Source organism: Delphinus delphis, chromosome 17 (genome assembly GCF_949987515.2).
Source record: "Delphinus delphis chromosome 17, mDelDel1.2, whole genome shotgun sequence".
NCBI lineage: Eukaryota > Metazoa > Chordata > Mammalia > Artiodactyla > Delphinidae > Delphinus > Delphinus delphis.
This window is the reverse complement of record NC_082699.1, coordinates 75,974,934-76,002,283: the sequence shown is the minus strand read 5'-3', so window position 1 is coordinate 76,002,283 and position 27,350 is coordinate 75,974,934. Positions and strand designations below refer to the sequence as shown.

At 48.4% G+C, this 27,350-nt stretch overlaps 1 protein-coding gene and 1 non-coding gene across 2 annotated transcripts in view; one reads left to right on the top strand and one right to left on the bottom strand.

The window, feature by feature from the left end:
- The first annotated feature begins 15,808 nt into the window (after window positions 1-15,808).
- The window catches only part of FAM135B (family with sequence similarity 135 member B), a 160,881-nt gene continuing 149,339 nt past the window's right edge, over window positions 15,809-27,350 (top strand). The window contains exon 1 of the mRNA XM_060035314.1: window positions 15,809-15,885. Within this exon, the coding sequence (XP_059891297.1) occupies window positions 15,809-15,885 (77 nt within the window). The remainder of the gene's footprint in view (window positions 15,886-27,350) is intronic.
- LOC132413431 (U6 spliceosomal RNA) lies at window positions 21,363-21,468 on the bottom strand. The gene has a single exon (XR_009516729.1). It is a non-coding gene; the product is annotated as a U6 spliceosomal RNA (small nuclear RNA).

The window sequence follows — 27,350 nt, the reverse complement described above, 5'->3', positions numbered from 1 at the left end:
CATTTGAATGTGTGACTGTGCAAGGTGGTTTCCATGTGCGATCCAGCCCGCTATGAACCAATGAATATCCAGGTCTGTTCACCCCACACCCCGCACTGCCTCCTGGGCTAGGTGCTGGGTCAGACAGGTGAGCATCCTTCCTTCCTGTGCAGTTACTGCTAGAGGCCCTGAGCAAGAAGCCGGGACCACAGGTACACTGCCTTGACTGTAATCCAGGTTGTGCTTTTCATTTAGCTGTGTGACCCTCAGGCAAGTTGCTTAACCTATCTGTGTCTCCTCTGTAAAATGGGAATGATCGTAATAGTATTTACCAATGGGTTTGTTGGGAGGATTAAATTAATTACATAAAAACTCTTAGAATGGGGCCTGACACCCGGGGAGCAGTCGGTAAATATTAGCTGTTGGAGTCATTATAGGACAGCGGTAATGAGTAAGAGGGGATCTGACTGAAGCAGGGCAGGGACCGAGGGCGAGTGGCTAGCCTGCTTGATTTCAAAGGGCAGCTGGGATGTAAATTCTTCTTGAGGGACAACTGGGAGGTCGAAGGGTTGGTGAGGTTAGGTCAAGCAGAGGAGTAGTCGGTGCAGAGATAAGGAGGTGAGAGCTATGAACTGGCTTGAATGTTCTGGAAATCAGTGGGGTCTCTGTGAGGCTGGCAGGTTGAATGACATTGATGGGGTGGGGAAGAAGCTGGTGCCGGGGGTGGGTTGAGGTAGAGCCCCGTTTTGGGTAGTCCTGACCTCTAGGTTTTCATCTGTAAAATGGGAGTGATGACATACAGGCAGTGAGATACTCACTGGAAGGCACCTGGCCAACCAGCATTTCACAAATACCTGTGGATCCAAGACCAGAAAGAAGGAGCTTGGCTTGGGAGAGAAAGGGGGGTTGCAGGAGTGCAGGGGATGGGCGAGGGGTGGTGGCATGGGAGCTTTTGGTTCTGTGGTTCTGGAGTGGTCTTCCGCTGCCCCCGAGACTCCCAAGCCCCCTTCTCATCCTTCCAGACCCCTGATGGAGGGTCCAGATGCTTGGAAAGTTGCTCTGAGGGTGATCCTTCTTCCCTGTGTCCGGAAACCTCTGTTTCCCTGGGTAGCATCTGCAGTGTCATAGTGATCCACACAGTTGCTTCTCTGTCTTCCTCCTCAAAGTGTGAATTTCTGAAGGGCAGAGTTTCCACGTGACTTACTCGACATCCCTGGTCCTTAGCTGTGCTCCCACCCACTGTAAGCGCTGTGGAAGGAGACGGAAAGGAAAAAGCAGATCTAGACACGGTCACCCCCCTCCCCCCCCCCGCTTCTTGCCTCTCTTTTTCATCTCTCTGCACGCTGGAATATTGCAGCGCTCCACACACACACGCACACGCACACACACAGTGGCTGAGATATTGTATGCCATGGGGGCTGTTGTGCCTGGCCTCTGTCACCCCGCACAGTGTCTCCTGGCCGGCCCGCGCTGCTGTGCGCGGCAGCGCTGCGTCCTCCTTGTGACTCTGGATGATATTCCACTGTAGAACGCATTTGCGTTTGTTTACCCATTTATGCACTGATGGAAATTTCGTTCGTTTCCATCTTCCGATTATCGTGCGTAATTCTGCTATGAACGCTCGTGTTCAGATTTTTGCTTGAACACCTGTGTTCGATTTTGGGGGGAATGTACCCAGGAGTGGAATTGCTGGATCAGGTGGTAGTTCTGTGTTATCTCTGGAAGGAACTCCCAAGCTGTGTTCCCCAGTGACTGTCTCACTTTATATTTCCGCCAGCAAGGGACATGGGCTCCAATTTCCCCAGATTACTGCCAGTGCTTATTTTCAGTTATTTACTTATTTCTTTGTTTATTATGGGAGCTCATTGTGGATGTGATCTCATTGTGATTTTGATTTGTATTTCCCCAGTGATTGGTGACGTTGAGCCTTGCACATGTGCTTGTTGGCCATTTGTACGTCTTTGGGGGGACTTGATTTTACTTAAAGGGTGAAGGGAAGCCAATGGGGGTTTATAACGTAGGAATTGTATGAGTCTATTTCCATCTCAATAGACCTTCTGGCTTCTGGGTAGAGAATGGAGGAGGCAGGTGACCACCTGGGGGGTATTTTAGGAGTTTTGGGGAAAGATAAGGGGGGCTTGAGTGACAGTGGTTCACAGCTCCGTTGCTCACTCTCTGACACTGGGTAGGTCACCCCTCCCCGGATCCTCAGTTACCCCTCTGTGGAATAGGGTAATAACAGCACATCCTCACAGGAGGGTGTTTAGGTTAAGTGGGGTCGTGGTTTCAGAGCTCCCACCTGGGCCTGGCATGTGGCGGGAGCTCCAAGAAGCAGGGGCAGCCTCCCAGGCAGCAGCTGGCGGGTGTGACCCGGTCAGAGTCCCAGGGGAGACTTCGAGGGGCTCCATGTTGGCAGCTTCACCCACCTCATCTCTGCCCTCCCGCTGCTGGGCTGCGGGGAGAACAGGTAAAAGGAGAAGGGAGAGGGTGGCGGGGTGGAGAGGCAGACATATCCCAGACTACATTTTCTCCTCTTCCTCTCTGTCTGTCTCTCTCCCCAAATCTCTGCTCCTGGACAGACTCCCCTGTCACCAACCCACAGCACCAGAGGAGGCCTCTGCATCCCAGGGTCTGAGCCGCACTGGGAATCGGGGACTGTGGGAGGCTGCACGGAGGAACAGAGGCTCAGACCCTGTGAGGCCTGGGCCCCAGCTGGTTGTGGCCCTTTGGGGGCAGGACTTAGAGAGTCTGGTTCTGGTGCCACCCCTTCACTGCCTGCCTGGCCGCCTCTGTCATGCTCATCTTGTCTAATCAAGCATAATGTTTGTGTGAACTGTTTACTGTTTGTCCTTCTTCATTCTTGAATGTCAGGTAACACTTTGTGTGTGGTTAAGTATGTCAGGTTAAGTGGGAGATGGTCACCTTAGCGACTGCATTTCACAGTGCTCAGCCTTCACAGGTGTGCGTCCTCTTCTGTAATCTCCATTCCCCTCCGCCTCTTATACAGGTGAGGTAGTGATGGACCACCCCCATCGTCCTGGGACAGGCCTCCTGTACAGTCCCCTTATAGCATGGACTGTAGCGTACAATAATTATCCGTTGTCTCATCTCCTCCCTTTCTTGAACTCCTGACTTACGCATTCACGTCTACCGTTGCTGACACTAAGCCTTGAGTTAGTGTCAGTATTTGCATGATTGAATGAACCAGGGATCTCATCGTGACCACAAAGGGGGTCTGAGCAGGTGTGGCTGAGACATTTATAAAGGGAAGATTGTTTTTAAAAATCAAAAAGCATAAGCTCATGATTAATTCATGCCCCAAAAAACAGGTTGTCATTGTCATTTTATAAAGATTAATATCCAAGCCAGTGTGCAGGTTGCTGTTTCAAGTTTGTTCTGTCTCACACTTGGACGCAGCTACCCAAATCCTTGACACTGCCAGTTCTTGCCTTGTTTGTTTTTCCTTCAGGGTCTTACCTTCCAGCCTTACTCCCTGCGTGCCCGGTGTCCCCAGCACAACCCTGATTCCCATTTCCCAAGCTGCTTATCACCCCCTCCTCGCTGGCCAGGGACTCAGAGCCCAGTCCATGCCGTGTACAACCATCGTGACGTTTATTAGCCGAGTGGTCTTAGGTAGCTACAGTCGGCTTCTGCAGCATCAGTTCCCCCCACAGAAACATGGGCATTTTTTACTGATCTGTTAGGTTTGGGGTTGAAGATTAAATGGTAGAAAGTGATGAAGTGTCCGGCATCAATCACAGTTGTTCCAAAAGTTTTGCTTCCTTGCCCCGCCCATCCGTGATCCTCTTAGCTTTAAATATGCCCCGTCTCAACCCTCCACTCCTAAATCCTGTACTTTCTTCAGGACTTGGCTGAATTGTAACTTTTAGTTCATCAGCAGGTGTGTACGGAGTGCTGTCTCTGGGTCAAGCCCTTTGCTGCCCGCTGGGATACAGCAGCCCAGGAATGGAGGAGGGTTTGAGCCCCTGGAGGTGACATTTGAGAGGGTGATCTAGAAATTAAGCAAGTAAAGAATTCCATAGGGTAGTTGATTCTCCAGATATCCTCGAAGAGGGTGGTACTAGAAAGGAGCCGTGAGGAGGGGGAAATGAAGGCTTGTTGAGGAAATGACAGTTGTGCTGAGACCAGGCGGAAAACGGAGGACCGGTGCTGGGAAGTCTTCAGAGAGCGCCTTTGAGACCACTGGGAGACCCAGGCCGAGGCTTCACGTAACCTGCAGGGCTACGTGAAGGAACAGTGAGGGGCCCGTATGCGGGGCATCTTGAGGCCGTGTGGTTTTCACCAAGGAGGTGCAAGGCCATCGGAGGGTGACGTGGCTGAGGTTACCTCCCCCGTCACGACCGTCGTTCCTGTGCTGCTGAGTAGAGAAGGGACCCCGCAGGGAGGGGCCCGACCGTCAGAGAAGCAGGGACACCAGCGTGGAGGCTGGTGTCCTCCAGCTGCGAGTCGAGGGAAGCAGTGGTGGAGGGAGGGGACCAGCGGCCAGCTTCAGCGTAGAATACATACGTGTATCTTGGGGGGCAAATGGCAGGGCTTCTGAGGCCTTCCCTGAGGTTCCCTTCATACTCCCGTACTTCCCCCCGCCCTGAGCTGCACACACACACGCACACACTTATACACACGCGTGCGCCCCTTTATCCGGCAGAGCACCCCGTCCCTCCTGCCGCACCCAGGAACAGGCCACCACAGCCCCGCTGCAGCGCGCGCCCCGTCCCAGTAGAGGCTTTGCCTGCCTGGGTCCCTCGTGAGACTCTGAACTGCTGGCTAGCGGCCGTGACTGTACCTTTTGCTCCCTGGATGGGTTCCCTGGGCTCCACGCTGGAGGCCCGGCGCTCGGTAGGTCCACGGGGCATCTGGTCGGTATGACTAACTACATCAATGAAGCAGTGAGGGCCGGGTAATCACTGGGCAAACCGGCCTCCTGGATGGGAGAGGAAGAAACAGTGTTAGCTGCAGACGGCTCTCGGCCGGGGCACAGGTGGGTGTATAGGCCCAGCCCGGTTGGTGCCAGGCGTCAAGCTGAACTCGGCCACGCGAGGGTGACTGTTACTGATACAGACACTCACGCCGAGAGCTGGCCCTTGGGCTCTGTGAGGCTGAGATCGTGTCCATATGGCTCATTTCTGTGTCCCTAGCTCCTAGTACAGTGCCTGGGGCATCCTGACCAGACAGGACATGTTGGTTTAACAACAGTGATTACAGACTTTCCAAAACAGGGGAGGACAGCGTGAGCCACAGAGCTTGGAAAGGTGTGACGGATAGAGGAGGTGGACCTCCAGGGGGCTGTGATGAGATTGGGGGTGACAAAGGCAGAGCCGGGAGAATGGACACCAAGGAGAGTGGACATCCAGGCAAAGAGGACGGTCACGGTCTTCTTTGCTAAACGCAAGGAGCCAGCTCGATTGGAACAGCATTTCTAGAAGGTGTTGGAGGGGGTTTTGACAGAAGGAAGGAACAAACCAACAAACGTAGCTATTACCTTTCACGAAGTTAAAAATCAGTATTTCAAAAAGAATCATACAGAGATTAGGTCACTGAGGTTGCCTTCCTTAATTACCTCTCACCCTCCCCTCCCCAAAAGTGTTATTTTCATGACCTTTCGCATTGAATTTTAAAGATTAAATGAAATAAACGGGGAGGTCTTCAGTATCATGGGTTCCAGAAGTTTAACCTCTGTGCCTTCCATTACCTCTTTGCTCTGATACACCCCTTTCTCATTTGTATAAATGATTAATATGAATAAATGGGAAAATTAGAAAGTACTCGGGGTCCCATCAACCTAAACGTCAGCTAATATGAATGCTCGCTCTGGGTCCAGTTGCATTGATGTCTCATCATATCTACTCTTCTCCTCCGAGACACATGTGTTTTTTACAGCTGTTGAGGACTGAGGTCCAACCACATTAAGCCACTGGCCTTGAGGTTACAGAGAAATAGGCGTTGGATTTGGGATCCGGCGCAAAGCATGTCTGGCTCTAGCGACTCTGAGTGGAAAGTCCAAGTAACAGAATGGACTCTGGGTACCTCGGGGTTTCAGGGCTCCTGGGTCCGAGCCGAAGGCGTTGTTTATACTAGAGCTGGAGAAGACGTTTGGCCTCACTGGCACCTAGATCAGTAGATGACAGCACAGATAAGGACGTTTTCATGGTTGGGAGGAATGGGGTCACTCTTGGTGGTCATGCAAATGAATGAACTTTGCCAGTCCTGTGACTCCTCCCCCTGCCCCTTTGACGGTGGATGCATCCAGGCCAGACTAATGCCTCCATCCCCCTCTTCCCATCCTCTCCATCCATCAGATCTCCTCTTGGATTCCTCTCCATCGTCCCGGGATGCCTTCTTGCTGGACCATGCCTGCAGGGCAGTTTTCAAGGAAAGGTTAATTATGAAACGAACCCCCTCCTTTCATTTTAAGGGAGAATATTTCTAACTGTGAGTGAAAGGCTTATTGTTTCTCTCAGTTACTGTTCACTGAGTGTCTGTGGTCACTTTAAAAATAATGTCAATGACAGCGGCAGGTACTCTGGGTGTTTTCTGAGTGCTGGATATCGTGATATGTACTTTATATACTTCACATGTAAATGCTTTGGTTTCTCACACTAACCCTGCTGGGAAGGTATAACGAGCCCTATTCACAGATGGTAACACCGAGGATCAGAGAAAAAGGTACCTGCACCAAACTAGGAGCTAATAAAGGACAGGGTTTGTGGCTGTGAAAGTTTGGCCCCAGCCTTTGCTACCTCCTCTGCACCTAGCTGCCTCTCTGTGTACTCTGGGGACTCAGTTTTCTCTTCTGTATAATGGGTAGTTGGGCTTCCTAAGCCCCAAGGGCCCTGCAGCTGTGTGAGTCTGTGAGCCAACAGCTGAAGCCCCCACAGAAGCCTTACCTGGTGCGCTGCAGCAACCCCTGCAGGTACCCCGGCCCTGGAGGCAGAGGAGCTTGCAGCGTCAGCTCTGCGTAAAGTGGAGCCCAGGCAGGCTGCTTCTCCCCTTCCTCGCAGCTCCCAGGAGGCTCCAGAAAACACCATTTCACGTCGTTTTCAAGTCCCTCCCTCTCTACCTTGGCTGAAAGGGTGGCTGGGAGGAGGGTGGCCTTTCGTGTGTGAGAAGGTTGACAGTGGGTGCGTCTAGATCTTGTGGGTGGTCCTCGTGGGAACACAGACGCAGGCTGAGTCATAGCCGTGCTTGGGAAGCTAATGACAGACGCCAGCAAAACCGGGTCCCAGAGCTCCACGGCTGGGGCACAAACAGATAGCGCCTCTGAAATGCCAGCCTCGACTCGTTGGGTGGGAGCCTCGCGGCTTCCTTTCACCTCCTCTCCTGTTTACACTGTGGCTTCTGGAAGGATAAATAGAGTGTCCACTGCAGTGGAGCCGCCACTGGGTACTGTATCCCTCTTGGATGCTGGGTCCTCTCTGGATTCTTCTCCAACAAGATGGGTTGTGCTGCTTTGCTTATCCTGCCCCAAGGACAAAAGGGACTCAAGCTTGCCTTAAAACTAAGAGCCATGGAATCATTTCACCCTTAAAGTCCTAAATAGGGGCCTGGTGCCAAGTGCTCAGGGAAGCTCTATATTTGATCGGAAAGAAGAGTAATCAACTCATTCATTCATCTGCTTATCCATTTATATGTGAACTTCTCTTGTATTTGTGTGTTATTCCATTCCTCCTCTCATTTGTCCCACAGCTGTTATTGCGTGCTCTTCACTACCATGTTTTTCGCTAAACGCGGTGGCTGCCCTTCCTTTAAGCAGCTCGCAGTGTAACCTGGAAGATGGATGTGCTTCCAGAACATAGGCTGGTCAGGGCTGTTGTGGCATGTATGCGACATTCTGGGGGCTTGTGTTGGGAAGGTGGTGGCATGGCCGTTCGGGAGCGACTTCCTGGGGGAGCTGTGTTGGACATTTAAGCGTGGGGAGCTGGTCAGGTAAGGAGGACATAGGTGAGCCACCTGGTGGAGATAACGGATCACACAAAGGTAAGACGCATTCAGAGGCGGTGGAGCGCTTTGATGAGGCGGCCTGCAGAGATTCTGGTGGGCGTGGGTGACAGAGAGAAGACAGACTGGCGGGGCAGGAAGGTCCCAGAGTTTGAAGGGCCTGGTGTTTCTGCTAAGAGTTTGGGCTGCACTGAGGTTAAACATGCATCGCTGTCAGCTGCTCCTATAGCAGGGGTGGGTCTGTCTGTGTTAAGCCTGACAGAGCATCACACTCTAAGGACCCGGATACCCGAGGTCCTTCCTGGCTTTCCTCTCAGATGGCTCTGTGACCCCGAGACAGCGCCAAAGCCACTCAGACTTTGTTTCCTCGGTGTCAGTATGAGGGGCTGAACCAAGTGATCCCTGAGTTTCCCGTGAGGTCTAGACTTCTGAGCTGCTGCTGAATCTCAGTCTCACCCACTTCCTCCCCCACGACCATGCAGGGATCAGGGAGGCCACCCCCTGCTCCTTTTCCCTCTTGGGGCACCTTCCCTGAGCAGATGAGATCACGGATGTGACAGCTTTGACCACCAGGAACGTAAGACCACTGGACTGGAAATCGGGAGACAGGGGTTCTGAGCGCACCCCTCTGCAGGAGTGGCCGGCGCTCTTCCCACTCCGGGCCTCACACCGCTCAGCTGCAGATGAGGAGCCACAGCGGGGCTTGCCGGGTCTCTGCACTTTGACGTACGAGGTCGTAATACCTGGGCAAAGCTGATGGTTTCAACGTGTTCAACGAAGAGACCGCCGATGCAAAACCAGCTGACATCTTCGTACGACACAGCTTGAGTTGGGTGGACGGCCGTCCTGCACACAAGGTGCTCTTGAAACCTCGTAATGCATGTACAGCCTTAGTGGTCACAGGTAGGGAGCACTGAGGACTCTACTCCAGGCTCGCTCCCAAAGCAGGAATCCCCTCTTCAGCTTCTGGGAGAACTCTGCACCTGAAGGTGCTCTTTCTGGCGCAGGGAATCAGTGCCATTCAAGGCGGGACTGTCCATTATCTCCGGCTTGAGTTCTCTGTCGTTGCATTGAAGCCTCTCCCACCTCAGTGTATGGAAGATGCTGTTACCACCACCTCCCCAGCTTCTGTCTTCCTCAGGACCCAGAGAGTCGGGAGCTTGACCCTGAACCCAGGAACCTTGGCCATGTCCTGAACACCCCCAAGCCCTGGGTCCTGAGAGCTGGCCCTGGACACCACCCAGGTCTTCCCCTGGTGCCTCAGTGTGCTGTCTGCCCAGCTCAGCCCAGCTTCTCCTGCTGGCCCACCCCCCTTCCAGGGTGAACTTCTTTGGGTGTTTACGCTTGTCTTTGCTATGTGTAACCTCCTATGATTATTATTAGCTATTCTAATGTGAACATTATCCACTGCTTATTGAGCACCCAGAATGTTACTGGAACAATATCCATTAGTGTCAATCTGAAAAAAAAAAACACTGCAAAATAGACGCTACTTTTAGCTGGGAGGGAAAACCTGGTTTAACGTGACCCAGCTAGTCCCTAAAATGGTCAGCACGTGACCCACGTTTGTCAGGGTCAGAGCTGCTGCCCCTTGCGTGATTCTTGCTGTCTCCCCGAGAGCTCAAGTCACCACCTGCCTTTTGTGTGTGCACGTGTGTGTGTGCGTGCGCGCGCACACACACTTAGGTGCCCGTTTGTGTACGTGCATTTCAGGAGGTGGGAGGAGAGATGAATTGCCACCCACTCTGGTCACATGCTTAACTTCTGGGTGAGTGTCACCAGCACTGGCAGGGAGGGGAGGCTCCGTGCTGGAAGCTGCCGGCAGCAGTGGTGCTTCCTTGCCTTTGGTACTTTGAGGCTCTACCTGAGTTTACACGTCTGTTACCCTTTTATGAGGTTGTGAAACCTTACGTGACTTCATGCCTGCGTTTTCAGGTGCTGCTTAAGAGGGGCACAGCACCCCAAGGGAAGTAAGGACTCAGTGCTGCGTGGGATGCTTCTTTTGGCGTTGTCTTCAGACATGAAGAATAATAAACGTATACAGCACATTTTGATTTCTACACTGAAGGAAAGAAAATACCTTTTAACGTCAGGGGGCCAAGTGGCCGGGGCTGAGTTTGCTGTGATGAGTGAGAGTCTGGCCTTCGCTCTGCCCCTGCCAGCTGGGAGACCCTGGGGAAGCCCATAGCCTGCCAGGGGTCCAGTAACTCCTACGGGGAAAGGCATTATTTCTTTCCTTCCATGGCCACCAAACTGTTTTTAGGTTTTCTTCCTTGTCTTAATGGTTGGTACTTATTAAACATATATCGTCTGCCGGCTCCAAAGCAATTTCCAGTTGGGGAAACTGAGGCACAGCGAGCCTAAGGTCTTGCTTGAGGTCCTATACTATACTCTGAGGGGCTGAGGTCTCCATCTCTCAGACTGGCCAGCCTCCTGCAGGCTGCCCTGCTGGGTCATGGCCTTCACCACTGGGCGTTCTTGCCTTCTCTGTTCACCTTTGTGTCATGGTGCCTATCCTTGTGGACCACAGCCATGACCTGGCTCTCTCCTTTCTGGTCTGTGTCCTCTGATGGCCCAGTTGTCTCTGTGTCCCTGGTGCTTCGAGCAGGTCTGCGTGCTTCATCCTCATCCTGGTGTGTTGAAGGAACGAACACCTCCAGGAGATTCTCCGCGTTTGATCCTAAGCAATCCTGCCTTGAAAGGGGGCTGTTGGCCCACGTTCCAGATGTGAACACTGAGGCTCAGAGATGCTGTGTGGCTGGTCCTACGTCCCATTCAGAGGTGAGGCCCAGAGATGGGATCTAATGCAGATGGGGTGTTCTTACAGCATGGCAGAAGCTTTCCTTTCCAATGAAGAGATGCTAGTTTTCATTCCTAATGAGATTGTTTTCTTTGAACACGGAGCTGACTCTCATCGCAGTGACCAGGCAGAAAACTGGAGTTATCTACCTCTTTAGAATGGCTGTCTGAAGAAAAGTGCCCCGGAGGGGAGGGTATCCGTGAATGCCATTACGCGTGTTCAGAGGACCATTTCTGCTGCTTCTCTCAGAGCCGAGGAAGCAGCTCCGTCTGATAGGGTGTTCCAGGTCCCTGTGGCTCCCCCAGGAGCTCTCTGGGTTGTGCTCTGGCATCCTTACTCTGTCCTCACTTCCTGCCCTGCAGTATCAGGCGGCCCTTTCCTGAAGCTTCCCCACTTGCCATGTTGTAATTCTAAGACTTGTAATCTTTTGAGCACAGTAACTTTGCATGCCCTTTTCATAAAGTCAATGCTGATGTCTATTAAGATCAACACGCCGTTTTTCATTTAATCTTTCAAAGGCCACACACTTTGAAGATTGATGTCTTAAAAGAAAGATTACATTTTAAAGGAAGACGTGTTTGTAAAGGGATTTGTTTCCAAGCTGTATCTAATGAGGTATTGGCGCGGTGGTATTTCTCCAAAATAGCCTTAATATTTCTAACAAATTTCCTCAGAGGCTACTGTGAATGTTCCGAAACATTTTTGAAAATGTAAGTAACTAATGAAACATTTGAGAAACATTGCAGTAAAAAGTACAAACCGTTTTTCTACCTTAGTTGACACGGAGGCCAGGCCTCCAGGGACCCCAGAGCCTCTAACATAAAGGAGAGAGGGATAGTGCTTTGGGGCTGGATGGCATAGGGGCCTTTTGAATTTCTGCCAACAGTGTTGAAGGCAGAAATAAAAATACTAACTGCTTCCGCTGATGAGTGGTTGACGATTCGCCGGGAGATGACTGAAGCTTTTTACGTACATGGTCATCTTCAGGCCTCAGAGCCGCTGTAATGCCTGACATTCCGCCTGCGGTGCCTGTGGAGAGATGGGGCCTTGGGAGATCCTGTGGTACAAGAACTAAAGGGGGTGGATTCAAGCTCAGCTCTGACGTGGAGCGGGGAGGAAAGCTTTGTGCCCGGAGGTGGGAATGGTCCAGGCTGAGGCTGGGAAGACCCGCTCCAGGTGGGGAGAAACTACTCACTTTTCTGAGCAGAGGGAGGTTGGCATGGGTGACCTTGAACCCAGGCACAACCTCAGGAAATGCTAGTTTGACGTTGAGCACATCAGGATCACATCACATGGAACAGAAGCATTGAAGCCACTAGAACATGGGGGGCTCTTCTGTAGTAAGCAGTTAGTGCAGAGATGCCTGGGGTGTGTGTGGGGTTGTGTGTTTTGTGGGCGGGGTGTGTTGTGTATGTGCTGTGGGCATCTTGTGTGTTTGTTGGGTACTGTGTGTGGGTATGTCATGTGTTTTGTGTGTGTGTGTGTGTGTGTGTGTGTGTCTGGGTCTGTACCAGGTGTGTGAGTGTGATATGTATGTGTGTCGGACGTGTTGAGTGTGAGCCGTGTGTCGTTCAGTGCATATGTCATGTGTGTATTGTCTGTATGCTCTAACACGTGATCTCTACTGACCGTGAAAACAACTTTACGGGGCGGGTACTCTTATTATTCCCAACTGGACAGGAGGAAACAGAGGGACAGAGAGATGAACAAAGCGATGGGCCCGAAGGCACGCAGCTCGCGAGGAGCCGAGTCCACTCGGGTCTGCCTAAGTCCACGCCTCCCGTCTCTGCACCGGCGCCTATCCTTGGTGCCATTCTGCCACGAGTGTTTGCGTCAGAATTCCCTGGAGGACTTGTGAAAGCACAGATTCCTGAGCCTCCCTCCTGCAGCTTCTGATTTAGCCGGTCCTGGTGGGACCCAGGAATTTGCTTTCATAACCAAGTGAAGCTGGTGCTGCCGGCCTGGGGACCACACCTGTAAATCAGCCCTGTCGCTGTGCGCTCTGTAGTCCTCAGAAAGATCAAGGAGAGCGTTGGGACCGAAGCCAGTGATTCTTTTAAAACTTTTAATTTTATATTGGCGTATAGCCGGTTAACAATGTTGTGATAGTTTCAGGCGCACAGCAGAGCGACTCAGCCATGCATATACGTGTATCCATTCTCCCCCAGACTCCCCTGCCATCCAGGCTGCCACACAACATTGAGCAGAGTTCCCTGTGCTCTAAAACCCGTGGTTCTGGATTCCTGCAGATTCCTGCACCTCCTGCAAAGTGGACCTAGTACAGTTACCAGCAAAATCAATGTGGACTTTTAGAACTGACATTTTAAATGTGAGCTCATCGTCCTCATTGAGTTGGCGTTTGGCTGTAATGAATCACATGGTATTAAAAAGGAAAAGGCAGCTTCCCCACCGAGAAGCTGTGTTCGCATCTCCACGTTCCAGGATTGCATCCTGTTAGTCCCTGAACAGTAGGAGGGTAGGGTGCATCTTCCCAGGAGGAAATATTCTGTACGGTATTCTCTATGTATTACGTATTTTTTTCTTCTAAACATTAATTCCACCCTCAACCCCCCCCCCCAAAAAAAAACCACTGTCTCAGCCCTTCTGCAAGTAAGGACTGGCACCAGAAAACCAAAGCGATGGGCTCCCGGGTCAGTGTTCTTGCCTCGTGTGGCATGATGCTCCCCTGTGTGAATCAGGGTCAATACTGCCTGCCTCAGAGAGGTTTGAGGGGCGTGTGAAGTGATGAATGGAAATCCCCGAACAGTGCTTCGCCTGTGGGTGTAGGGGTGTCCTGTTCCTGTGCTCCCTTTGATCCTCCATAAGCTCCCCCCAGGAGCAGAGATCATGGGAGGTTCAGGCATTACCGGGACAGACAACCGCAAGCAAGGGTGTCAGATGTCTTTGCCAGCTCTGCAGTGTTTTAAGGATTGAGACTGAGTGGGGTGGTGAGAAAGAGGGGAGATGCAGTGGTTGCCGTTGAACGTGAAAACGAAATGAAGCCCAGAGTGGCTCTGTTTGCTGGCCCCTCCACTGGCCTTTTACTAGAAATGCCTTGAAATTGAAATTGAGTGGCGGGTCCTGACCTTGACCGGCTCCGATGCATTCGGCGGGACCGGGGAGCGCCTCGACGGGTCACGCATCAGGGAAACAGGTTTTCGGTACTTTTTCTGAGTCTGGCTTTTCCAGGCTCATCGGCTTGAGATTCCATCCTGCAGAATTTATGGCGGTTGGGCCCTAGGATCTGAAGCACTTTAACGTGGTGTGTAACGTGGTGTGCGGGGTCCTGCGTCTTTAGAAATGTTGCCCCGGATAGCACCCTTGCCAGGGCTGAGATGCAGCTAAGGCCTCGTTAATCCCTTGTGCTCTTCTTATTCTTGGGAGCTGGCCGAGCGTGGCCCCATTAGCTGCAGTGAAGTTGTGCTCTGAACCCCAGCCATGGTGGTCTGGTCCTCAAGGCGTCTTGGGGGCAGAAAGAAGAGGGGCTTTGAAAGGAGACTTAGGTACCAATCACTGCTTGCCAGCTAGGAGAGACCACATGTCCTCTTACTCCCCCTGCCCCCCTCTTATTCTCTCCCCGCCCCAAGATCATGCCAGCTGCTACCTATTTAGAACCTTCTAGTTCCCCCAGAACCTGCTCAATTGCAAGGAATTGCGAGTAATTATCTCCTTTCCTCCTCCTAGGTAGCTTGTACTGTCCCATTACACATGGTAGTAAACTGAGGCTGCTTACCCAAAGCACACACCACTAGAATATTCTGGAGTCACAAAGGGGCTCCAGGTTAGAGACTTTCTGATCCTTTTCCTTGTCTGCCCTATGGGGCAAGAACTTTTATCACAACATTCTTCTTGGACAGAATCAGACGACTCACATAAAATATGCAGCACTGGGCTTCCCTGGTGGCGCAGTGGTTGAGAGTCCGCCTGCCGATGCAGGGGACACGGGTTCGTGCCCCGGTCCGTGAAGATCCCACATGCCGCGGAGCGGCTGGTCCCGTGAGCCATGAGCTGCTGCGCCTGCGCGTCCGGAGCCTGTGCTGCGCAACGGGAGAGGCCACAACAGTGAGAGGCCCGCGTACCGCAAAAAAAATGCAGCACCAGGAATACACTAAATGCTCAGTAAAAGTCAGTTGCTTTTCCTTCTCCAAATCTCTGATATCTAGGTGATTTCATATCCTCAGAAAATCCATCCTGCCTTGAGTCTCCCTGTCAATTTGTTTCTCATCCTAGACTGGGAATATTTTAATTTTGTACCCTTTCATCTTTCCTATCCAACCTTCTTATTATTGGCCCAGGGTGTCCTGGCTTGGCAAATCAACAACCTGTCACGCTGGGTTCAGCATCTGCTTGGCGATAGCGCCCACTGCCTCTGCTTCCCCTGCTCGGTAGAAAACACATTTGTCCTTGCACTCCAGGCAGCTTACATCTTTAGAGACTACGTTTATACTAACAATGATAGAACCATCTTCATTCATTATTATTAATCATTATTAATTGTCTCTTACATTTATGAACTTTTTGCTACATGTTGGGAACTGTGCAAAGTGCTCTATGTGGCAGATTTATTTAATCTCCCCATTGTCTATCAGAGTTATATGCCATTACCAGTCCTCCTGTTACAGATGAGGAAACTGAGGATGGGATAGGTTCCGTTGACTTGCTCAAGGTCACACAGTAGAGAGTGGAGGAGTGGGGATTCTTGCTCTGTTGGCCATGAAGCATGTGCTCGTAGCTGGGATGCTCGTGCCTCCAGGTGCTGACAGGTAAGGAAGGGCAGGGAACTAGCCCAGCTTTAGAATTAGTGTATCTGGGTCTGAGTCCCAGTTCTTGGAGGTGTGAGCTGTGTGACATCCTGTCAGTTACTTCATCTCTCTGTGTCTGTCCTATAATAGGAACCCCTGGGTGATGGTGTCCAATGGACACGTCATGGTCCCGTTGGCCAGATACCCTTGTCCCTCTACGTCAGTGCTGTTTGAGTTCCAGTTGCAGAAGCCCAGGCTCTCTGTGTTTGGCTGATGTGATCTCAAGCTGTTCATTTCCCTCTTGTTTTTTAGGTAATGAACCGAAAAGATCATGTCTGAGGTACAAGGAACGGTGGAGTTTTCTGTAGAGCTACATACATTTTATAACGTGGATCTCTTTCAGAGAGGGTGAGTATGCTTTCGCTATTTGTATTTATTTACACATTTGTTTTGTTTTTCCTCTGGCAGATCTTGGTGGTGAGGACGGGTCATAGGAAATTTTGGGTTCATGAGGAAAGAATTTGTATTATTTTTCCTGCCAAGTGGAAAATCCAAACTTTTAGTGCATTTGAAAATCAGCCATAAATTGACAAAGACCAGAAAAATGCTAATTTCTCTCATCCTCCTGCACGTCTTCCTACTTGCTCTTTCCATGAAATCTGTCAGTCAGTGTTAAAGGAAAGTGAATTTATTGGAAGTGAAGCTTGCCTGGGTAGCTCTGATAAAAAAGGTGTCTGTAGGATCAATATTTCTAGGGGCCATCTCCCCAAACCACATATCATAAAACCTGTACCCAGATCTCTCAAAAACTGAGAATTTACAATGTCTTATTAATTAATTAATTTATTTTTGCGGTACGCGGGCCTCTCACTGTTGTGGCCTCTCCCGTTGCGAAGCACAGGCTTCGGACGCGCAGGCTCAGCGGCCATGGCCCACGGTCCCAGCTGCTCCGCGGCATGTGGGATCCCCCCGGACCGGGGCATGAACCCGTGTCCCCTGCATCGGCAGGCGGACCCTCAACCACTGCGCCACCAGGGAAGCCCCACATTAAAAAAAATGTCTTTTTTAAATACACAATTAAAATATAGCTGCTCCTACTTTTTCACGATGTACTCTGAATTTGGCATTTTACGTGCACGATCTCACTAAGTCCCACACTGAGATGGAATCACCAGTTCATCCGAGCCCAACACTAAGTAGTTTGAGATACGTGAACTTACATATGGATTTGTAACCATAATTATTAATAGTGTACCTCTTCTGCACTGTATATTGACCATCAGATATTGACTAAAGCTCGTATGAAATCGTCATCGTTAACAAGACATTTCAAAATGGCACACCCAGAGCACAAAGAGAGCCCTGTGCAGGCGGAAGGGGAGGTTGAAGGTGAATATGGAAATCGTGAATTACTCGCTAAGCCTGCGGTGCTCTTCTCTCCTTTCCAGGTCTGTGTGGTTTGGGGAAGCATCTCGTTTAACTGCATTCACTGCTAAAGTCTAATGTTGAATTAGTCTGAATTAAAACCAGACTATTGAATCACTGTTCTGTGTGTGTATATATATATATATGTGTGTGTGTGTATGTGTTTTAACATGCATAATATATTATATATAATTTTAATTGTTGTATATTACTGTATAAATTACCAGCGTATATATATAATATATTATATATGTTATGTGTATAATTTTATTACTGTGTATGTATATATTACAAAAGTTATGTGTTCCATCAATACATAAAATAACTATTTTTAAAACATGAATTATCACATTTCTTATCTCATCTTTTAAAATACCTTTTCTTGTGTTTATAATGCATACTATATACAAGTAGAACTGTACATGTATATGATTTATAAATAAATATACATATATTGGGGTTGCATGCCCAAAAATGTTTTTACTGGTAAACATGCAAATCAACCGTTGGAGACCACTGGTCCCTCTAGCAGAGCAAGGGGAACTCTCACAACTTTCTTCTAGCTCTTGCTACTATTTCATGGTGTCAAGGAGTGTGGAACTCTAGGCACACACGTCGATGTGGATGAGGGCATAACGGTATGATCAAACTTGCTTGAGGGTGGGTTTCATTTCAGCTACCTCCACGAACAGGCTAGGGCATCTTTTGGATGAAGGCGATTAGACCTCTCCGGGGTGGAGGGAGTGCTAGGATCTCTAAGGTCCCATCTGCAATAAGACCTTGACGTGAATGGTCCCCAGCCCCCTGGATTCTACCTACAGGGAGCTGTGGACAGGCTGGGCATGATGCCAGCCAGGATTCTGCATCTGCCAGGGGAGTATCTGACGGCCGTGGTCCCTGATGCTCAAGGGCCAAGGAATTTTCCACTCTGAATCCTACAGGGGCCATGAGGATGGTGAAATGTAATTGCTTTCCTAGCAAGCACTCCGTGGGGATGTGATAGCTGCAGTCCAGACCTAGTAGGCAAGGTGGGGGCCTGGGTGAAAGAAAGTGGATGATCTCCTGATGTCATTAAAGAGAAGGAAGGTGGGATTTGGGGAAGCTGGTCCTTTTGGGGGGGTGTGAGGATGTATGATTAAACGTGTGCTCCATACTGTCCTTGGGATGGTAGAAATCAGAGCTGGGGCTTGCAAAGGGAGGAGAGCGCCCTTCTTTGGATTGCGTTTGGCTGTGGTCATCCAAGTTCCACCTGGCTTCTCCAGTTGACGAGTAGTGCCTGTGGGCCTGTGTTACAAATGTGCTAACTCATTTACCCCATCTGCCCAGATAGACACCCCTTCGTGATTCGTTGTGAGATGTTGTGTTGGAACCGCGTGGATACAGAACTGAGAATATTGAGCGAGGATTTGCCCTGAGCAGGGAGTTACTTGCTTATAGCACATTTATATTTGTCAATAGTTTTTCTAGTCCCAGAATGCATACTGCTCTTTGGTGATGTTTGCTTTGAACAGTCAACTTGCATTTATGCAAGGTCTGTGTTGACTGAGGTGAATTCTCAAAGGAAAAGCATATCTGAAACCAGTCAAAAGCATCATGAATTGCCACCCCTGTACTTGGCAGTGAGACTCATCCTGATAAAAAGCCAGGGGCAGGGAGGCACTTGGGAGCCTGGCTTTGGGGTCAGACCTGACTTTGAAGCTAAACTCTGCCACTTATAAGCTCTGAGAACATGTCCCTTTAAAACCAGTTATCACTCTAAAATGGTGATGACAAAGTCTATCTCGTGGGGTAATCTGAATGGTTATGGCACTAGTTGCATTAATTAATATATGCAGAGCAGCTAGCGTGGAACCTGGTATCTAGTAGATGCTATCTAAATTGTCACTTCTACTAGTAAATCCTGGCTTCCAATCCGTCCTTAACACTATTAGCAGAGTTATTACCCCAAAGGGTTGTTGAGACCATCTTGTTTTCTCACTCCTCAGCCCAGTGCTCAGAGACTGAACGGTTTGAACTTAAACTTCTTCTATCTTTACTGTCTGTACTCAGACCATTCTTGACCCTCCCCCCCAATATCTGCCTTGAAAATTCTACCCTCTGCAAGTTCCCGCTCCAATATCACCTCCTCTCCAAACCACTTCTGTATATTGATTGACATTCACCTACTGTAGTCAGCCCAGTTTTTATGAATCCCCCTTCTCCCTGTTTCTAAAGCGCACCTCACGTGTTTTATTCTGTCCTCCACTCACACACGCATGACCGCAAACACTAGTAAGCGTACGTTATTGGCTTAGGCTCCATAAGGATGAAGATGAAAGATATTCTGCCTTCAAGGTGTTTACCAGCTAATGAGGGAGATGGATACATACATAGAAAATGACCTTGGTGTGTGATACGGTCTATAACAAAGACAGATTCGGGTGCTGTGCTGTGAAACAGAAGCAGGAAGCCAGTCTGTGGGCAGAGTCAGAGAAGATGTCTTGGTAGGAGATAAGCTATCATTTGAAAGCTGGGCGGGCGTTGGCCTAGCAGAGGACCTGGAAGGGCGGGACAGGAAGGGCTCAGCGGTGCCAGGAAGCAGAGCCAGCCTGAAAGACCAAAGTGCAGTGAAGAGTAGGAATGGAAAAGTGGATGGGGTAAGAGGGTTACAGCCTATCTTTTACTGGACGTGTGATTATAGAGATATTCATGTCAACTGCCACACACTTTCTTAGATTGCCATGGGCGGAGGGCTGGGCTGAAAAAGGGAATGATAGTGATGTCATGTGTGGCTTTAACTTCTTCTCAGCTGGATCCAAGCTCCTTCAGGCTAAGGACTCCCTCTTACGTGACTTCATATGGCCAGTGCCCAGCATAGAGCCTGGTGCACCCTGACAGATCAAGAGCAGCTTAGGTGTGGGGTCACGTGGCTCTTCATTAAATGATAGTCATAAAGATAAAACAGTCCCTTCTTTCATTATATGGTTGTGACGTCTCCTCTTCCCCAATAGGAGACTGGATCTTAACACATGCCTTTGCACATGCCTTCTGCTCAGGAACCTGTGGAGATGCCACCCTAGCCTTCTAGCATGGGTTCTGGGAGCCAGAAAGCAAAAGGGAAGCTATTATTTCATTTACAATAATTTTCTAATAAGGAGATGCTTAAGTGAACAATTAATTATAAAACCCATTGCCTGGATACGTGTAAGTCATTAATATATTAATAATTCATACCTGCTTATGAGAGCATGAACCTTCATTTCTAACAGTGTTAGCTGAAAGGGAGCTAACATTTGTCCTTGAAAATGAATTCAGATTTCATTTTCAGTCTTAATTCAAACAAGGCTCTGAATCAAAGCGATTTTCTTCCTGAGTGAAGGTTTTCATTGTTTGCTGTGCAGATTCACCTCCTCCTTTCCTCCACCCCTTCTCTACAAGGTCATTTAGAAGATTTTCCCTACTCAGAGGTTTTAGATGCTTTTACTGCCCACAGAGTAGTTGCGCAAAAAAGAACTGTAATCAGTATGATCAGATCTTACGTGGAAGGTCCAATGCTCGTAGAAATGTTAGGATTGAAATCCCCCCAGAACAAACTCACCTGCCTTGTCTCTACCGGAGTGAAAACGGTTGGCTCCCAAGTTAAGTGATTCCTGAAAGAAAATCCCATCTTGTGTTTATGCCTTGACATCCCCACTGTGGCCTGATGCCCAGCAACAGCTAAGCTCCCTGGGAAATTAGCTAACCAGCCCTGATGTGCCTTAATAGACTCAGAAATACGATTACCTTTGCTTGCCAGAGAGCAATTCATTGATTTGTCTGGTTCTGTCAGAAACAATCCTTTCCTTTACTTCTCTTATTAAAATATGTTGGGATCCTTCTCATTCATTCCTACCCTTTTGGAAGGGAGTGGGGATTATACATGGTCTGATTTGGGATTTTTATCACTTACAGCCAAGTGTTCCATCTAGCACAAGGAGGGTAGATAGGCTCGATGATCTTTAAGAGTCTTTCTGTGAAATTCCATGATGATTATTTTCATAAAAATTTGATCTCTCTTTCCCCATAAAATGGCATTTTATCTCCCCGCGATAAGTTTTTTATTTTAAATATCTGTTTAAGTAATACTGAGGATAAACAAGGATATAATTATGATAAATGGGGCTTGTTTAGTAAAACTGCTATTTAAGAACCAGTGATATACTGACAGTAATAAAGGGATTTCTGTCCCTCAGATATTTGTCTCAATGTCGTTCTTTGAAGCAATTTAACGCTCACCATCTTTAGAAGTCTCCATTCAAATATCTTTACTTTGCTAGGTTTTACTCCTTGGCTACATATTCAGGCATATAGGCCGCTCTGGGAAACATCAGTACTCAAGGTGTGGGGTGGGGTGTGTGTGTGTGTGTGTGTGTGTGTGTGTGTGTGTGTGTGTGTGTGTGTGTGTGTGTGTGTGTGTGTGTGTGTGTGTATCATCAGACCTCAGACATACGGAACGCTTCGCGAATTTGCGCGTCATCCTTGTGCAGGGGCCCTGCTGTCTTCTCTGTATAGTTCCAGTTTTAGTATGTGTGCGGCCGAAGCGAGCACTAAAACAACATTTTAAATAATTATTCCTGTGGAGGGTGAACAGACGTCAGTTGCCCAAGGGCTTATGTAGATGGACCTCCTGGATTATTTTTCTAGCAAATCCACATTCCTGTTAACAATTACCCTGTCCCATTTTTTTTTTCCTGTTTTTTTCCCTTTGAATCTGTGACTTCATAAGCCTGCTGCTTTAAGCCTTTTATCCTCTTAACCCCTGGCTGGGGACATGCTCAGCAGATCTGTAAAGAAAAGCTCCTTCCAGGGGGCTGAGAGCTGGCCTGCCGAGATTAAAATGTCTCTGGTGAGCTCAGAACCACCCACAGGGCCTAATAACCTGGGGGAGGAATAAAGGCGGAACAGAAAGCCAATGGATAGTGTGGTCCTTTCTAGTTTTGTGCTCACAGGTCCTCGCTCAGGCCTCTCAAGGAGAACGACAGGGCACGTGGTCATGGACGTGGTGTAGAGGGCAGAGCAGAGACCCAGATCTGGTCTAAGACACAGAGACCTTGGATCTATCTGCACGTCTTCTGCAACTAGCAGGGTACCCGTGGGCGAGTTACTTTCTCGGTTTCCTTACTTGTTTTGCAGGATCTCTATTGGAAGTCATGAGGTGATATTTGTAAAGCAGCTAGTTAGAGAGCCAGGCCTGGCAGTGCTGCCAAAGTGGGCTAAGCCCTCTCTGGCCTTTCTGTCCCATTGATTACAGTGCAAACTCTGCACCAGACGGTCCTCAGCTGGTCAGTGCCAGGGCTGGAGCAGACCACTGGCCTGGTCGGACTCTGGACTGGGTGATCCTTTTTATATTTTAAGCAGTTATTTAAATTCATCGCTACTAATCTCCCAGGAAGAGGTCTCCTTGCCAGTCGGAAACCTAATGGACTCCATGCGGATTTGTATTGGCCTCAATGGGGGAAATTCTGCTTTCTCTTCTTTATCTCATTTTTGGAATCTATAAAGTGAAAATGCCACAGTTCTTTTCTTCTGCCTTTATTGAGATGTAATTGACGTATAATATTGTGTAAGTTTAAGGTGTATGTGTGATGATTTCATGTATGTATATATCGTGAAAGGATTACAATACGGTTAGTTCAGACATCCCTCAGCTCAGATAGTTACCATTGTGTGTGTGTGTGTGTGTTTGTGTGAGATCATTTAAGATCTACTCTCTTACTAGCTTTCCAATACACAGTACATATCTAAAGAAATAATAGCTTTAGGGAAACTCGTGAGATACTATAGTCAATAGAGTTATACTGAACTATAGGATGTTTCTTTTCTAGAAGGGTCTTTGAGTGGATCTCGGGTCAGAGTAGAAGATATAAGAGAGTGAAGTCCTTAACTGCTCTGGTTTCATTCCCAACTGTTGTCAAATGTCGCTCAAAAGCAATTTTAAATGCATTTCATCGTTTTCTCATTTTAAACTTTCAATAGCCGTCATACAGAGTGAAGTCAGAAAGAGAAAAACAAATATCATATATTAATGCATATATGTGGAATCTGAGAACATTGATATAGTCGATCTTATTTACAAAGCAGAAATAGAGACACAGACGTAGAGAACAAACGTATGAACTGGGAGATTGGGATTGACATATATACACTATTGATGCTAGGTATAAAATAGGTAACTAATGAAAACCTACAGTATAGCACAGGGAACTCTACTCAGTGCTCTGTGGTGACCTAAATGGGAAGGAAATCCACAAAAGAGGGAATATATGTATATGTATAGCTGATTCACTTTGCTGTACAATAGAAACTAACACAGCATTGTAAAGCAACTATACGCCAATAAAAATTAAAAAAATAAACTTTCAATAGCACACACATATAGTTTTGCCTAGTGAAAGAATTATGGTGACATTTTCATCCTTGTACTTTTCCTTATTTTTCACAATATACATATCACTTTTGTAATCAGAACCCTCTCCCTCTCTCTCTCTCTCTCTCTCTCTCTCTATATATATATATATATATATAATCATCCAACAGAGTGAGGGAGGAAATGATCGTCACCCTAACAGTCCTCGTTTAATCTCAAATCTCTGTTCCATCTCGTCTTAGACTTCCGCAGAAAGCATTTTACAAAGCTCAGAGGAATTAAACACTGATTAAGAATCTTCAGGGCATCAGGCAGGGAATCTCCACCTTTTGAGTAGAGGAACATTTGTGAACCGTGGGAATCTAAAAATCTCCCACGTCACTGATGTCTGGGTCTCCATGGCCTCACAGATCCCAGGAATTGGCACTCAGGTCACTGCAGTTACTGTTTGGGAAAAGAAAAGACATGCCTGGAAAGTTGGTTCTTTGCTGCTCCTCCTAAAAGTAGGCAGAACTTTGCTTTCATCGGCATGCTGTGCTCCCAGAAAGGGTGAAATTCTATGCTGTCTCTGAAAAAATCTCTTTAGTGTCATTGCATGAAACTTTTATGTTTCAACCCACTAGAATCAACCAGAATTTATTTGGAGTAGAAAATTATAAAATTCTCTATTATTACAAATAGCTTCACGTAACCCCACAATTCTACAAGGGATGTAGTATTATCCCTAAATCATAGAGGAAGCAGAGCCTGACATGGGTTCCAAGTCTGGCTCAGTTTTGCACATTGTGCAGGTGGCCAGGTGGAGGGTTTCTTGCAGGGATGCCTGCACCCCAGAGTCCTTGCATTTGCTTTCTACTTCATGAGGCATGTCTTGTTTGGCTTGGGCAGACGAGGGTGTTCCGATGTTGCGATGACTGCCCCTACCTCCAGCTTCTTTAACCGCTTGCACTTCTGCAAACAGCACAACTACAGAGCACGACTTTCCCTTCTGCTCAGACTTCCTTTCCTGGCCGCCTGGCATCTATCTGGATGTTTTCCTTGAATAATCAGGGGATGATGTACTGGGAATTGAATCCTTCCAGCCAAAGACTGACAGACCCCAGAGGCATTTGCTTAACCAAATCTATTCACACTTCTTTGACAAAAGATCCTTCCGTAAATAGAATCCTCGGAGAAGATCTCTTGCCCGCCCCCCTTTTTCTACCCATTAACGCTTTCTCTACCGTCATCTTTCTCAAGAAGGAGTATGTAGCATCCCTCCCACGCAGCTCTTGCACAAATTGCCCCTTGTAAAACAGACCCAAGGTCGCCTCTTGTTCTTTTATTTATTTCCTCATTAATTTACCCATTCTGGAGACTTTGAGCGCTTGCTCCTGTTGGCTCTGTCCTAGGAATTCTGGGCAGAACATTGAGAAAGAGCCGTGAACTCAAGTTGTTTCCAACGTGCTATGGGAGAAGGAGATGTGAGTTAATAAAGTGATGTCAGAAATGGAACAAAAAAGCACGGACAAGGTCCTAAGGTGCTGAGGGAGGACAGGGATACCATCTCCTCTCTCGGGAGGCATCACGACAGGTTACGCAGAAGATGGGGGTTCTACTGGTCAGGCGAAGGCTGGAGGGGAATCTCAGTCAGTGAGGACAGCATGTGCAAAGGCCTGGGGATGATAAAGGTCATGGCATCCCTGGGAAATGCCACACTGCTGAAGAGGGCTCCCTAGAGGTGGTGTTTTTGATGGAGTGGGAGAGGCGGAATTGCACTCTGTTGATCAAGGAGGGTGAAGAAACCATATAAGTAAGGGAATTTCTTGATGATTTGTGTTGTAAAAATGATGCTTTGGAAGCAAAGAGGATGGCAGGTGGGGTGGGGAAAAATAATGACAGTGGTGAGGACAGCTCAGACGGAGAATAGTTGAAAAATCTTGAAGCAGTGGAATGGGAAGAATTGGTGCTTTAATGTCATGTTACGGGGGAGAGAAGTCATAGTGATAGTCAGTTGCGCCCTTGGGTGAATTGGTACATAAAGTCGAGGAGGGGTAGGACCAGGCAGCCAGAGGTGACGTGAGTCTAGAGGTCCGGAGGCAGTGGGGTATCTGAGTCCAGAGACCAGGTAGGAATCAGGGCTGGGATTTGTCTGCTCATGGGCATAACTGAGCCCGCGTGAAATCATTCAGTAACTTGTGACACTTTGTGAGCTCAGACTGTGTGCCAGGACCTTTACTCTGTCAACTCACTTGATGCTATTGATAGCTCTATGAGCTAGGTATCATTACGTTCATTTTACAGATGGGTAAACGGAAGCTCCAGGACGCCTGGCTATCCCAGGGCAGAGTCAAGGTTTGAATTCATGGCTCTTTGCCTCCAAAGCCGGTATTATCAACACTGTTTTTTTATTCTGTTGGCGCGACCAGACTCCAAGAGAAAAATCACGATGTAAGCACAATTGGGTGGAAATGCAGACTAAGGCGTTTGAACTTTCTCCTCTAAGGATGTTACAGGAGGGGTGAGTATGAAATGTTTGAAGCAGGGGAGGATCAGGTTTGGGTTAGAACACCCTTTGGCTTAAGCGTGGAGAACGCAGGCACTGCCTGACAGGTAGTTGGCACTCACACATTTGAATTCCTAGTCGTTGGTTGAGGTTACTTATCTGAACCGGGCCCTGATGAAGGAGACGTTTACTGAGCCGTGTGACAAAGACGTTTCTCATCACACTCCAAATCCTATCGGTTGGTAGTTTCTGAGGTTTGTATAAAGCTCACATCCCACCACTGATTTCTCTCTTCAGATGACTTAGTGAGCTCCAGACCCATAAGAAACAGTAATGAAATGGAGCCAATGTCCTTTGTAGCTGGGAGAGCTCCTAATACTCTCACAGGGCAGGGTATTGACACAGCAGAGGGAGCAAATAAGGATTAGGCATAGATGCCCAAATGGGATTTCTTCCGGCCTCTGTCTGCCCCAGCTGAGATAAATCTTTACACTCAAGTGTTCAGAGACAGAGGAGGGAGAGGGAAGGAGAGAAGATGAATGGATACCTTGGGTCCAGGAGGGGCCCAGGATTTATAGGCTGAGCTGTACTTAACTGAATACGAAGAATAAATGGCAGATAGAAGACTGTGCATGGCCCTTGATACTTATTGTCTATTATTAAAATACATTCCTTTCAGTATTTAACCCATCAATTTGGCAGTGCTTTCCTACACTCACTTCCTGGGTCACCCGGTCCCATGGATTTAAATACTACCTGTGAGCCACTGGCTTCCCAGTTTATGTCACCAATTTCTGCTCTCTTCCATACTTCAGATTTGTCCTGTAGGTGTTCTCCATCCATTGTCATCTTGCTGTCTAAAAGGCGTCTTAAACTTGACCTATCCGAACCAAAAACCTGATCTCCTGCCCTCCCAAACCTCTTCCATCAAACAGCCCCATCTCAGTCAACTCCATCCTTCTAGGTGTTGAAGCCAACATCTTAGAGCAATTCCTGACTTCCTTCTCTCTCATACCTCTTGTCCACTTCATCCAGAAATAGTATTGACTCTATCTTCCAAATTTATGCAGAATATGACATTTCTCACCTCTATTGCTAATATGTTGGTTTTAGCCATCGTCACGTCTGTCCCATCTGGATTTGCACAATAATCTTCCCCATCTGATCCCCCTGATGCTACCCTTGCTCATCTCTAGCCCCCTTACAACACAGAAGCCAGATGGTCCTTGCAAAGCGTAAGTCAGACTGTGATGCTCCTCTGTTCTAACTCTCTGTTCTCCAATTTACTATGAGTAAAGCCAGAATGACTTAACTCTTTCCCTCATTGGCTCACCTCCTGCCATAAGAGTCTGTCTCATTTTTTTTTAATTAAGTAATTATTTATTTAGTTTTGGCTGCATTGGGTCTTCGTTGCTGCATGTGGGCTTTCTCTAGTTGTGGCGAGCGGGGGCTACTCTTTGTTGCGGTGCGCGGGCTTCTCATTGCGGTGGCTTCTCTTGTTGCGGAGCACCGGCTCTAGGTGCGCGGGCTTCAGTAGTTGCGGCACGTGGACTCAGTAGTTGTGGCTCGCGGGCTGTA